Source organism: Acanthopagrus latus, chromosome 13, assembly GCF_904848185.1.
Source record: "Acanthopagrus latus isolate v.2019 chromosome 13, fAcaLat1.1, whole genome shotgun sequence".
Classification (NCBI taxonomy): Eukaryota; Metazoa; Chordata; class Actinopteri; order Spariformes; family Sparidae; genus Acanthopagrus; species Acanthopagrus latus.
Window position 1 is genome coordinate 16,309,752 of NC_051051.1, and position 13,771 is coordinate 16,323,522.

At 43.1% G+C, this 13,771-nt stretch overlaps 1 protein-coding gene across 4 annotated transcripts in view; it reads left to right on the forward strand.

Moving 5' to 3' along the window:
- The first annotated feature begins 2,500 nt into the window (after positions 1 to 2,500).
- The window catches only part of robo3 (roundabout, axon guidance receptor, homolog 3 (Drosophila)), an 87,048-nt gene continuing 75,777 nt past the window's right edge, over positions 2,501 to 13,771 (forward strand). For all 4 annotated transcript variants that reach the window (XM_037120350.1, XM_037120351.1, XM_037120352.1 and 1 more), the window contains exon 1: positions 2,501 to 3,138. In XM_037120350.1, coding sequence (XP_036976245.1) covers positions 3,075 to 3,138 — 64 coding nt within the window. In that variant the 5' untranslated portion in view covers positions 2,501 to 3,074. The remainder of the gene's footprint in view (positions 3,139 to 13,771) is intronic.

Genomic DNA, 13,771 nt, shown 5'->3' on the forward strand with positions numbered 1-13,771 from the left:
CACCACAGTCGGCACGATCAAAGGTCTCTCACATGTAAGACAAATTTGCATTTGGATTCATACTGCTGCCAACATAATTTCTGCCTCTGTGGTTAGATAACAGCTTTGAGATAAATGTTGACATTTGCACCACATTGTGTGTGACTTCAATGAAAAAAAAAAAAAAAGGTTGTTTTCTAAATGGATCTATTCCAAGTAAAATCAGTATGATCATAAAGGGCCTCAGATGCCCTCAAATACCTTTCACATCTGCTGGAGACCTTGCTAAGTTGCAAAATAGAATTTCTAGATTATGTTGTAAAGAAAGTGAAAAAAAATCGATATTCATACCGAAATACTTAAATAACCAAGATGCAAAATGTCGTTAAGAAAGCCTTTCATATTAGTAAAAGCTTTGTCTCATCATCCATGTCCCTGAAAGATACTGAAATGAAAAGCTTTTCAACATTTAAGGATAGGTTCCCCAAAAATAAAAATTCAGTCGACATCTACTAACCTTAATGCTGATGGGAAATTAAACAAAGGGTTTAATCTGTGAAATTCTCTTGACATTCCCCGAAACAACTGTAGTAGATGGGGACTTGTTTTAAAACGTAAGAAAGTAACAAACAAACAAACAAAAAACACAGACAACATCATAAAATGACTCCATATCTATCTTATTCCTGACTTTGTGAGTTTACCCATGGTTCATAGCTTTAGTCGGTTTTGCTTTTCTGGTTGAACTGGTTGAACTCTGTGTTTACGCTAGCGTAGCTGTCATGTTCACTCTAAAAAACTTTTAGTTGTGCTTTTAACACAAAGAAAGCGATAAAATTGACAAAAATCGGAGGTGGATACACAGTACGGATGTTTTAAAAAGTCGTGAGGACAGTTCTTACAGTGCCTCACCCGTCAGTTCTCATGGAGTGGGCAGATAGATGACATGGCCCGACGTTAGCTACATCGACATAGTTAATTATCTTATATTTTCTGAAGGTGGCGGAAACAGAAAACCGCCAGTGGAAGTAGTCATCTATAGTGGCAGCACCCATAGGCCTCTGAGGAAATGGGTGGATAGCTTGTCAAAGATTCCAAATTGATTTTACAATATATAATTTCCCAAACTCATAGCATGATAGGGCTTGAAAAGGGTGTAAACAATGTTTTTTCTCCAATACATTTCAGATCTCTGGGCTTCTGGAGACCTAGATTATGCTGGATGAGCTGCAGCCATTTTTCTTTCAATAATTTAGCCCCCTTCTACTTCAACTGTTTAGAGAACACTGCAACGCCTATTTGCTGTGAAGCTCCAGGAATGTTTTGTAGTATAGGAAATTTCACCTGACCTTCCATCAACAATTTAGTGGGTAGATTATGGCTGAATTTATTTTTTGGGTAAACTTACCCTTTATCACAATATTTAAGCTATTCCAATATAACCTGATGATCACTGAAAACCCTTCCGAACAATAATGCTTTACAAGTGTAAAAATAAATTGATACAGCAACACATAGTTTACAAGACTGAAATATGTTACTGGTTGACATTTTTGTAAATTCAAGGATCTGCTCCGACCTAAAAGGAGGCTAATAATTGTAGGCTATTAATTGGGATGATGTTTGTGGATGCTAAGCATTTGTGGGCAATTCACTGTGTCAAAAATGTTACTGTCTTTACTTTAAATGGCATACTCAATAATTCTGAGCCTGCTGTTAACAAGTTTTCAAATTTCTTTATGTTTGAAAGTAAGTCTTTTCTAGTTGTAAAACCACTTTTAGTCTGTGTTTGTGGAATGTCCTTCGGTGGCTGTAACTAAGTGCGCTGGCCCTTTAACACAGAGGTGTTGGGATTGTGAAGTCAGACAGAATAGACCAAGAGAAGACCGGAAGCTCTGGGGTCGTACTTTCAATATAAAGTCCCAGTTGGATAACTGTTGCAACTGAAACAATAAACGATCGTCGATGGTGACGCGGAAAAGGAAAAGAAATGAAAAGACAAAAAAGAAAAGATATGTATATATATATATATATATATATATATATATATATATATATATATATATATATATATATATATATATATATATATATCATCAAAACTCTGGACTTGTAAAAGATGCATTATTACCTTACTAACTAGGTATTGAAGATGTTACAAAAATAATCAACAAAATATAACTGTGGTCATTATGGGAAATGTACAAATTCAAAGAATTTGTATAACATTTTGGATGATGGTCATAACATATATTGCAATAAATCTTTTTAGCAAATGAACTATGTACACTCATGTGCTCCAGCACATGGCAATACATAAGCCTGAAAAAAAGGACACAACGTTTTTTCTTAAGTTGTCATAGATCGCCCTCTAAATATATTATAGTTTGTTTTTATCAACATTGATACAAAACCATCCCCAGGAGATCCGACTCGTTGCAAAATCGTAGTTTTATTCTGAAAGCGGTACCGGAAATGATGGCTCTCACTGCAGCGGTGTTTCCAGCAGCGTGTTGTGGCTGCCGGGCCGTGCTGTGTGTGTGATGAGGAGCCTGTAGTAATATCTCCCTGGTAGCGGAGCTGAGCTGAGCGGAGCGGGGCGAACACAAAACAGAATCCCGAGAAAGCAGAAATGGAGCCCTGTGTTTAACAAAGTGGAGTTTTGCTCTCAGCGCGATGACTTGGTGTACTTTGGGACAGCTCCAGTGTCGGAGGGAGCCGTTATGAGTCACTCTCCTGACTGATATTCATGTGCAAACGGGACGGACCGACTGACTGACCGGGCGCTGCCTGCCACTCACAGCCGCCTCTCCTCTCACCACCTGCGGCTCGCTCTTTCACGGACTGCCGGCGGGACTGGACCGCAGACTCTTGGAGCGCAGGGGGGGAAAAAAAAGTTCCTGTGCGGGATGTTCGAACTTTTAATCTGATTCTCCGGCGGCTGAGATGCTGCCCGTGGAGTTTGATGCTGTTTGCGGAGATTTCATCCCATAGACTGGACATCATTAGCACGTTTGGATCTATCAGTGCTGCTGGACAGCCTGTCTCACAGACTGAGGGGACTGTGACCAGCCTGTGAGAAGCCTGACTGTATAATGGAGTACCGCCACACTTTGGTCCCCCTATTGGTTTTATTTACACTCAGAACTTTGGCATATGGTAAGTTTAAATTGGCATGCTGCTGGTTATGTTTGCACAGATGGAGCCTATATGCTTCGTATAGGTGGCTTCCAAACTACGTCTCACACACTCCTCAGGGCTCTAAAGAGGCTCCCACAGATGAAAATGAAGATACATTCATTTTACCAGTCATTCTAATCAAGTTTCTATTCAGCGTCTTTCAATATTTCAAATGGACCCACGACACTGAAAGAAATTAAGGAACAATGACTATATAACCTATATGCAAAAGTGAGTAATCCTCCTGGATGATGTCATTTATAAGGCCACTTAAACCAGCAGACATAGGAGTAGCCCATATGCAGCTTTGCTGTGCGTTCTTGCCCAAGGGACCTTGGATTCACACCAGCATCTGCTCCCCACAAAAAAAAAAAAAAAAAATCTTACTTTGTCATGATTCTGGCCTGCTCGTTTATCTCTATTATTAGGCCCATTAGCTGAAGACATGTCCCGGGCACAGTGCATCTGTGATCCAGAAACAGCACGATACAGTCAGAACCCATTCACTGATGCAGTGGGCTGTGAGTGAGCGTGGCTGGGCAGGGAGTTTCATTTCCCGCTGTGCACAAGAATGCTGAAAAATGTATGATTTCTTTTTATTGCTATGCATTTCTTATAAAAAAAAAAAAAAGAAGAAGAAGAAGAAGCTTTCACCAGATGGTGCATGTTAAATGTTAAACTGTTCTCCCATTTTCCATCTGATCGCGCTCTGTGTGGTATTGTGGAGCTTTGGGCTTCCATATGCGCAGACAGAGATCAGGCATGCAGTTGAGATTGGATTGTGTAGTACAAGAGTTTGGGAAGGATCACAGCCACTGAGTATTTAAATTATCAATTAGTCGGCTTATAATTGTTTAATCATAATTGTTTTCATGAGTAACTGATTAGCCTATTAAATGTGAGGGGAAAAATCCTTGTGATAGTTTCTCATAGCTCCAAGTGATGTCTTAAAATTGCTAACTTTGTCCAACCAACAGTCCAAAACAAAGACAAGTAGCAAATTTTTTCATTTAGGGAGTTGGAACCAGTAAGTGTTTGACATTTTTGCCTCAAAATGACTGAAACGTCAGTAGATTGCTTATTTATTGTCTATATTCAACAGTACCCTTGATCCTTGCCCCCCCCCCCCGACTCTATGTGGAGAGAAAGCTCGCACTGCAGACACACCGTGAGCCAGAGTATGACTGTCACTTGTAAACTGAGTCACCTCTGGGATTATGAAAAACCTGCCTAGTTGAGGCTGGATGCTGGATCTGCAGCAGATCCTCCATCAATTGCACATGTGTAACTGGTAGGCTACAGGCTCTCTGTCAACATACCTGTGTCTCTGTGTTCTACACAGAAACCCCCCCCTCTCCCCTACTGAGATACGCAAAAGACTTTTTTTTATTCCCCTCCGATGCAAACGGGACGTTATAGTTTGTGACAGCGTGGTGTCTCAGGGCCCGGACCTACTGCTGAGGCTCCCTTTTTACAAGGCTGTAAACATTGGCTATGAACCCAGAGCGTATGAACTCAGCATCTGTGAAAGTGCTCCTTCCAGTGACTCCAGATGCTCCTCTGGGACTACAAAGGCTGGATTAAAGCTTCTTATTTTCACTTAAGCAAAACACACAGTGACTTTTAATAAAACGACCGGTACCGTTTTTAGCAGCGAGCCCGTTTTATGTGTTAAGATTTACATTTAAACGCACATTTGTGTCATATGGTGACACCGTTATTCAGAGCCGCTCAGATTAAAGGGAGAGTAAGCCTCAGATCAGCACCAGCATTGATACGGCGGGACAGTGCTCATGATAAAATGAGCTTTATACGATGTGATAAGAAGAACTTGAGGATCATCTTGGCTCCCCATCTCCCTTTTTTTTTTTTTTTTCTTTTGATATCTGAAGGGCCCCTTCATGTGGACTCAGCGTCACATTTCAGGGGCCCTGGTCTTCAGACTGTTTGGTCAGTAAGGTGACACTGGAGTCTGCCCTGTCATTGTCACTCATCTCTGTCACCATCAGTCAACACAGCAGTCTCCAGCAGTGCTCCCCAACGGCCGTCAACAGGCCATGTGTTTGTCGCGCTCTTATTGAAGTGACTGGAAGGCAGGGCAAGAGGGCCGCTGCCTTGTTGTCTCATGAATGTCCCCAAACAGACCAGTAACCAGATCAAATAGCCCGAGCCAAACCTTGATGCCCACACTGTAATTACACTCTGAGCACACAACTCCATTTCCTTCAGGGAGGGAAGTGTGGTTGTGAGGGGGGGGGAATAGCACAATTATCAAGATGTGTCATTGTTCAAAGTCCTTTCTCTGGCAGTTGTGCATTTAAGACGCGCTGTCATCCTCAGTGACGCACAGTGGAGGAGGCTGTGAGGGCTTTAATGGATTGGTCGAGGACAGTTTATAGTTTTGCCGGGAAATAATAAGTGACATGCCAGCATGGTCTCTTTTTAAAGCTGGGATATAAATATCTTTTGTACTTTTTTATTGTAAAAAAAAAACAACAAACAAATGTCGACCAGTTACAGGTTCAGTTCACCCAGATTACAAAAAAACATCAACATTTTAACTAATGGTGGTATCTTGCGGTGAAGACGGTTTTTGTAGGCGCTGGACACTGTTTCGTTTCAGGATCAACATTGCAACAGTGACGTCACAGGGCAGTGTCAAGTAAGGCGAATTAACTCCAGCATGTCCTGCAACAGCTTTTTTCGCTGCTTGATCAAAAAGGAAAACACAGACTGTTTTCGTTTTCTATGGATTATCTACAAGAAGTCCGTCTTATGTAACATCATTTAGTCCAATTTAAGGGTTTTTGGATACAGGGGAGTTAGTTTCTTATGAGTAACAGGCGAATTGTATTTTTGGTGATCACATCAGTGTCTGTTGTCTGGATAATCAACAGACCCTGCTGCCAGAAGGTGTAAGGGGCACCATAGGAGGAGGTCCTTTAACAACTGACCAGCAAACACCAAAAGATATTAAGTTTGATATCATAAATTGACATGTTGGAGAAGCTAGAAGCAAGTTGTTGATTCATATAGTGATTGACTAATCATTTCAGATATATACTCAGTGAGCGGGATTGAGTTTCCTCCAAATAGATAACTTGCAACTCCACTGTATTTAGGTGGGGACAAATTCCTGGATTCTCACTGATTCTCAATTCCTGGACACGTAGTGCTACAACCAACAGTTATTTTCATGATTGATGAGCATGGCAATTATTTTTCATGATTGATTTGTCTATATAATGTCAAAAAGTTCAACTTTTGTCCAACCAACAGTCCAAAACCCAAAGACTCTCTATTTACGGTTGTGCATGACAAGAGACAAGGAGCAAATCCATATCACATCACAAAACTGACAGCAGCGGCTGCAGCTAGATGTCACGAGAGATAAATATGATTATATTTTTTGTAATTCAGAAACACCAACCTGTCAGTAAATGTGGTCCATATCCAGTTTGCTTGATTGCAGACTCATACTCTCCGGACATTGGTTGGCAGCCTGTAAACTAATCATCCACATTACACAGGGTTAGGCAACATATAGTGCCATTGTTAGTGACACTGAAGTCTACAAGTCAGTGACGTTTAACAGTTAAACGGCAGATGACTCCAGCAGCGTACAGTAGCTCATGTTTTTTTTTTCTTGCTATTGGCATATTGACAACGTGACTGCTTTTTTTTTTATGCAGGGAAAAAAAACCCAACAGGAGACAGAGAGAAAGCTTTGTAGTCATTTTGAGAACAAACACGTCCTCACACAGCGGGCGCATCTCCCCCCTCCCCCACCTGCCTGCCCATCTGTGCTTTACAGATCAATTAGGCTGTCAATAGCTCAGCGAGCTCTGGTATGATACAAAAGAGGATGAGCAATATCTTCGGAAAATCATCGAGGTACAAGTGAGTCCTGATTTATGACGTCTGAAAAATAACGCTCAGGCGACAGGCCGTGGAACCAAACATCCTCTCCTCTGTCATCACAGAATGAGCAGCATTAATCAAGCGCTAAAATTATCGTCTGAAGCCACTCGCGTATATACGCACGATAACAGAATTTCGGTACACAACAGTTTGACGAAGCCTTATGATGCATTATTAATACTTCGACTGTAGAAACATGCCCAGTCACTTAAACGTTTCGAATGCAACCGTAGGGTACAACTCCATCTGCCAACCCCCTCTTAATGGTAATGCTTAATATCTGCCCTGCACATTCCCACCACACAGGGCCAAAATAAACAGTCACAATGGGGCACCGGAGACTTCTCCAGCGGCCATCAAAGGAAAGCGACTGAACTGAGCAGGAACTCTGTTTAGCCATGGGTGCTGACAGGACAAGTCAGCTCTCCCCTCTCCTTAGAGGTCTCAAGTGCGACCGCCTGAGGGGGGCCCCCCCGATACAATACCGCCTGAGCGCCCCACCTCAGGCTGTAGACAGATGGATGGCCCCCCGACATTAGTTCCAGTGGTTTTAGGAGGGCCGACCCCTCCGTGGCTCGTCATAACACCGAAATGGACGCGGAGTGAGACCAGCACGGAAGTCTCAGTCACGGAGCACGGCGCAGCCGGCGGGACAGCTTTTGTGGGATAATACAGCTACTGATTGGACAGTACAGGTGGAGTCGTCGTTGTTGTTGTTGAGCTGCGTGCACAGCATCGAGATTTATCACGTTTTTCTCTTCAAATGGAGGATTTTTTTCCTCACTGTGACTGGCGGAGGATTAAAGCGGGAAAAAAAAAAGAAAAGAGGACGGAATACATAAATTCACACATTGTGTCAAACCGTCCCCATCACACAGTCGCTGCAGCAATCTGCCAACTCTTCCCTCCCTGCCTCCTCTTGGCCCGCAAAAATGGGACGCATCTGTAATGTCTTCGGTGCCTTCAGAGAGGCCTTCGTATGTGTGTGCGATTCAGGAAAAGTGTGTGTGTATGCGTAGATAATGTCACATAAGGGGGCTGACCTACACACCAGTTACATGATATCACGTCTTATCTTTGGTTACGTGGGACTGTATTTGTGTTTTTGTGCACATAATTTAAAGCTTTATGGTGTACAACGGGCCAGCTTTTAGCTTGAATCGGACTGAAACACACCACTGGAGGTTTTTCAAAAGGTCTATAATTCATCACAGTCATTAAATAGTAAATCTCTATGCAGTAAGTCCCAGATGGGCAACCAGATGGATTTCCACACAGGTGTAGCTGTACAGTATAAACACATTCTCAAATTCAGTCATTATAGTCTCGCAAAAGAAAATTAATGGGTTCAACAGTTGGAAGTATTATCTGCAATTTCTCTCCCTTAATTAAAGGTGACGTTTTGCCATCAGAATACACAAAAAAGGGCAAGTTCATGTTAGTTATCTCGATTCAGTTTTTCCCTCATTCATCCCTCCGTCCCCAGTGGAAATGACGTACCGTCTGTTATTGTTTGAATCGGAGAGCGATACAATTAGCGTAGCTGAACACCTGAGCGTACACATGGCAAGAGCTTGATGATGTTCTGCCAGTGTCCTCAACGCCCCGTCCCTTTGTGTCTTTGGTGTCTGACCACCCGTCTAACAACAGTGTATGGTTTCCACCAAGGCTGTCTCTGGCGAGGCAGTCAGTCAGATCTTCATGTTTGCCCAGTTTTTTATTGTCCACAGACTTTTTTTTTTCTTCCCGGAATGCAGTTTGAAGCACAGAGTCAAAAAGGAAAGCCCGTGGGTATAGGCTACAGCTGTCGCCGCCGTGACTTTGTCGGGGGGGTTGGATAGATTTTTGAGAGTCTGGCACTTGAAAGCTCAGTGTGGGAAAGAGCCAGCTGATAATGGATCATTTTCGGCAGCGGTGTATCAAGGTGATGCTGCCGCGGAGGGATTTTGACAGGCGCCGCCGATGATTTAATGGCTGGCTTCAGAACTGACGGGGACGGCTCTTTCTGAGAAGCGACAGTGGCTGGGTTCCCATTATTTAGTGATCGCAGTGTTGACACACAAAAAGGGACTCGGGGATAGGACGAGGTTAAAGTAGCTCTTTGGCTATTTGTTCTGTGCGGCATCTTTTTTAATGAATGACAGTTGTGCACGATGTCCTGAGGGGAAATGCTTATTAAAGAAGTGCGACTTGCTTTTGAGGCAATAAGAGTGCCTCCTCTACTTGTTGTCTCTTAAGTGCAACTTACCGCAAAATTGAGGGGATTCACTGCATTTAGAAAAGTGATATGCAGCTGGATTTGAGTTCATCTCTCCTGCTCTCTAAACTTCCCCTTAAGACCAACTTCATGTCTTAATTTTACTTGGAACCAGTGTTCCTTGAAACCCCATCTCCTCATTCAAGGTTGTCTTAAGAATGGAAAAACTTGAAGTCAGGCTCACTCTGACTGCACTTTTTTTTATAAATTTGGATATACAGGTTATCTGCTGTCATTGCAATCAGTCATTACAAAAATTAAAAACAACCCCCACCCAGTATCTTGATTGTTTTTCCTTCGGACTCGGGAGCTCAGGAAGTCCCCGTCTCGACCCTTTCCTCCCTCAGAGTGTGATGTATGCGGTCGGACAGATAGGAGCAGATAGCCGTCGGCCTGTGTGCATGTGTGTGTGAGCGGCCACCGATCTAATATGCTGCAGTGGGACAGGAAGCCAGTGGCTTTTCCCTGCAGCCGTGTAAGGCCACCCGCAACCAGTGGCGTTGCCTGTCCTGGAGACCGTCGAGGATTTTCTCCCTAACATGGTTACGAGAGCAAATACAGCATTAGTGAACCCCAGTGGACTGATAATTAGCGCTAACAAATCATACCTTTATTTGAGACAAAGCCAGATTAAACAAGTTTCCATTTTTCTCGTTTTTCTTCTGTTTCTTTTCTTAAGATTTACTACAGGCAGTATATCTACTCTTACTGCCCCGCTACAGTATTTTCTCCTCTATTTCCTCTTGTCTCATCACATAGAACGCTTACATCAAAACCGAGCGAAGGGCGAGAGAATATTCGCCACGCACATTTGCTGCTCTCTTGTCTCTCAAAGCCCCATCCCAAAAAAAACCCCTCGGTAGACTAAGTGGAGAAAATCAATGCTTGTTACTGGCGGGCTAGTGGAACTCAAACTGACAACTCTTGGCAGGATTTGTGATAAGTTGAAGGATGTTGGATTGGTTGTATTTAAGACCTTTTGGACTACTATTTGAGGAGGATTCTCTAGGTTTCATTCAAAGTCCTCTGTTTAAACTTGAGAACATTTTAGCTGAACCATCCTCCGTTATTGATGTTTTACAGGGGCCGCAAACTTGATCATTTATACCGGAATGTGCTGCACAAGTACATAAACAGTGGAAATATCCAACATGTTCCCATTGTCTGATCTCATCAAATACAGCAGCTTCATCAGTGGCCTTGAGCTTCTTGCTCCGCTTTTCTTACTCCTCTAGCATTAGTGTTGTACATGCAGGGTTCTGTGTTAGTTAGACATAAGTAAGCAATGAGAAAAATGCAGGTACTCATGACTTTTGAGCTGTTATAAATGTTGTGAAACAGTTGTGGTTTAGTTGGGTTTATGGAGAAAAGCCAGTCTGTCATGTAACTTTGTGACGTTGCCCCCCCCTTTTTCTGCACCTGGAACTAAATCAAATCTTAATCAACTCCCCAGGCTGCTCAGCCATCTATTAACATGAGCACTGTTTTGTGTAGAAATGGTCTGTCCGTTTTTTACTGTCTTTTCCTGATGGGCCAAAAAAAGATGCTGCTGTTTTCTCTCTGTCCACAGCAAGCTGCTTCTGCCTTGTCAACTTGCCCAAACATCTAGCCAAAACTCATTTCAGCTGCTTTGCCAGTGCAAGAGGCCACGCTCGGAGGGAGCATGAAACACAGTTGTTAGTGAAAAGGGCATTTTAAAAATTTTTTTATTTAAGCTGCAGTGGGAGTTTGGGTCTTTTTACTCCCAATTTTCACGATCCCCCTTTTCTGGGGCGAAAAGAAGCGGCTTCAGCCTCCCCTCATGTATGCGTTCATGGCCCCAAGAGAGACATGATAAAAACACCCAATTTCCTTTTGCAAAGTTGACCCTGCCCATTTAGATGCTTAGCATCAACACAGGCTCAATTAAGGAGGCTGTCTCTTTATGGCTGCCACTTTGTATTCTCATGCAAGTGCCTCATTTAGTTGTCCCCACAGGGTCAAAGAGTAGGAGGCTGCAGAGAAAGCACTCCAGCGCTCCTGCCTCTCTCACTGCTGCCAATTTAACTTTGAATGCACATTTGCAAATCAATTCCTGTGGCCTCGCTGGAAATCGAGAGGAGAAGGAGGCAACAAAGCTGTAAAACAACAAGCACTTGTAGAGGGAAACCGGCCTGTTAAAAGGAATTGCAGATGAGGGAGGGATAGGAATGAGTTCTCTTTGTTATCTCACGCCCTGCCCCTCTCTCCTCTAGCCCTTCTTTAAAGATTATAAGGCCCTTTCAGTTCACAGTGGCAGGTACTTTTATTGGTACTGGAACTTCAGCTTAAAAAAGACTTTTGCGCGCCATTAACATCGGTGACTTTTATTAAGCGGAATTTGGTGGGGAGGGCGGTTATCTTGAGTGCAGTGTGAGGTTTAGCTCAGCTTAGCCTTAATTTTAGCTGCTAAGCCAGAGCATGGCTTAATCTTTCTTTTTACCACAACTCACCACTGAGTGATAAGGAGTGCAGACTTCTGATGTATAGCAGTGTTCTGATTTATTTTCAAGTCCTTCATGCCAAATGAAAGGAATTTCTCACCCTGTCTGGGTGGAAGGCTCGATGGGTGCTGAAGTGCCAACTATGTTTCATGTCCTTTTTCCCAGCGAGGCCATAGTGAACAGTATTTGTGATCAAATGTGTGATGACACACCTTACATGTGCTGGCGGGGTTGGGTGGCATCGGCTTTCAGATGCTAGTAAGTAGGTGTGAGAAATTTTGTTGACCTCTGAGCGAAGCTGCCGAGTAAAAATGCTGGGAAAAAGCTGATGCGTTTAAATGTGAATCATGACCTATACGCACCACAGTGACATTTCTACAATTCTTGTCATATCACATATACATGACCTGACTTTCATATCGGGAGGTGGAAGCACAGGGAGGCACGGCAGTTAAGTCAGCGACCAGGAGACCTTGAGACATCTCCAGCTGTTTTTCTTGAGACCAGAACAAAATTTGAAACCAAAGCACGATATTTTCCTAAACCAGACCAAGTTCCTTTTTTTTTTTTTTTTTTTTGAATTGAACTGAAAGATACGTGAAGTTGGCAGCATAACAAAGAAATGGAAAGTTTGAACAATCAGGTTGGACTTCAAGATAGAGCCTTGTATGGATACCGGACAAAAATGAGCACTCTTTATGGATTTATTGCGTGAGTCAGAACATCATCTGAGCATCATACCATCTGTGTTTGGAAAATAGCGTCTGTGGCCGTGAAATGCAGTCTGGCAAAAATGCAGGGGTAAGTGCATATTTACATACGGAGCTATAGAGGTGCAGAGAAAATGCTTAACAGCCTGTCGCCCAAAACGAACAGCTTGTCAAATAGAATTATGCTGAAATGAACTTTTCACAGCGCTCTATATTACAAAATCAGAATATCCACTCAACATTACATTCTCCACCCACCTCACGTCTTATTCTTCAATTGCTTTCCTTTCTCAGTTTTGCTTTTTATTTAATGATTAACTGTCAAGGCCCTTTGGCAGCAGCAGCAGCAGCATCTCATGCTCAAAACAAGTTGACTGTCGCTCTTCTGACCTGTGACTTTTTAGCGGGGGGTTATTCCTGGGAAACTGGAGCGGAACTGTTTTCATGTCTGCAGAAGCTGCATTGTCATCACGCTGTTAGGTCGGAGTAATTTTCAATGCACTTGGAATTTGCTACCGAAATAGAGGAGGTCAGCGTTTATTTTTATAAATGACTCTATTTTAGTGCCGCCAGATACCCTGAAGTTGGTCTTTCAGGGTGACGAGCACTGGTGTTGACAGTCTGACCCCCACACGCAGATAAATCTTAACCCCTCATTCTAGCAGCGTTTCAATGCAAGTCAAGATTAGTGGAGCGATGTGGGTGACTTACTGGGTGTTGTTCTAATGCTTTTGCCTTTTCAGAGGAAGTAAATCTGCTTAGGGATGAAAGCCCACTTGTGTTTGTGGTGAAATAAGGCTGTGGACTTGGCACGGGGAGGTCTGGGGGACTCTACCGTAGATTCTTGGCCGCGGTCCTCTTTTCTCGTTTTAAATCAGCGGGACACACCGAGCAACTTGTTTCTCGCACTAGACGAGAAGAAAAAAGTTCTGCCTCAGCACTTTGCCATCCTCCATTATAGAAAGGACATTGCAGCAGGAGTTTGTGCTCCCCGTGGCTGTTTTCGTCCAATTTTCTCATTCGTTTTCGTGCACTTTTGTCTTACGCACAATTTCTCTGTCACCCTCTCAGGCTTTTATTCTCTCATCTTCCCATTTTCCCACTATTCCCACTCGGACTACTTTGAAGTTGTTTGACAGCAACTCGCGTAGTATGTATGTATGCTTTTTTCCTGATGTTTAAATGGAATTGATATACAGAGTGCGCCATGTGAGCCCTTTTGATTTTGAGTCTGTGAGGTGAGGACACATCCTGTAGCTCGG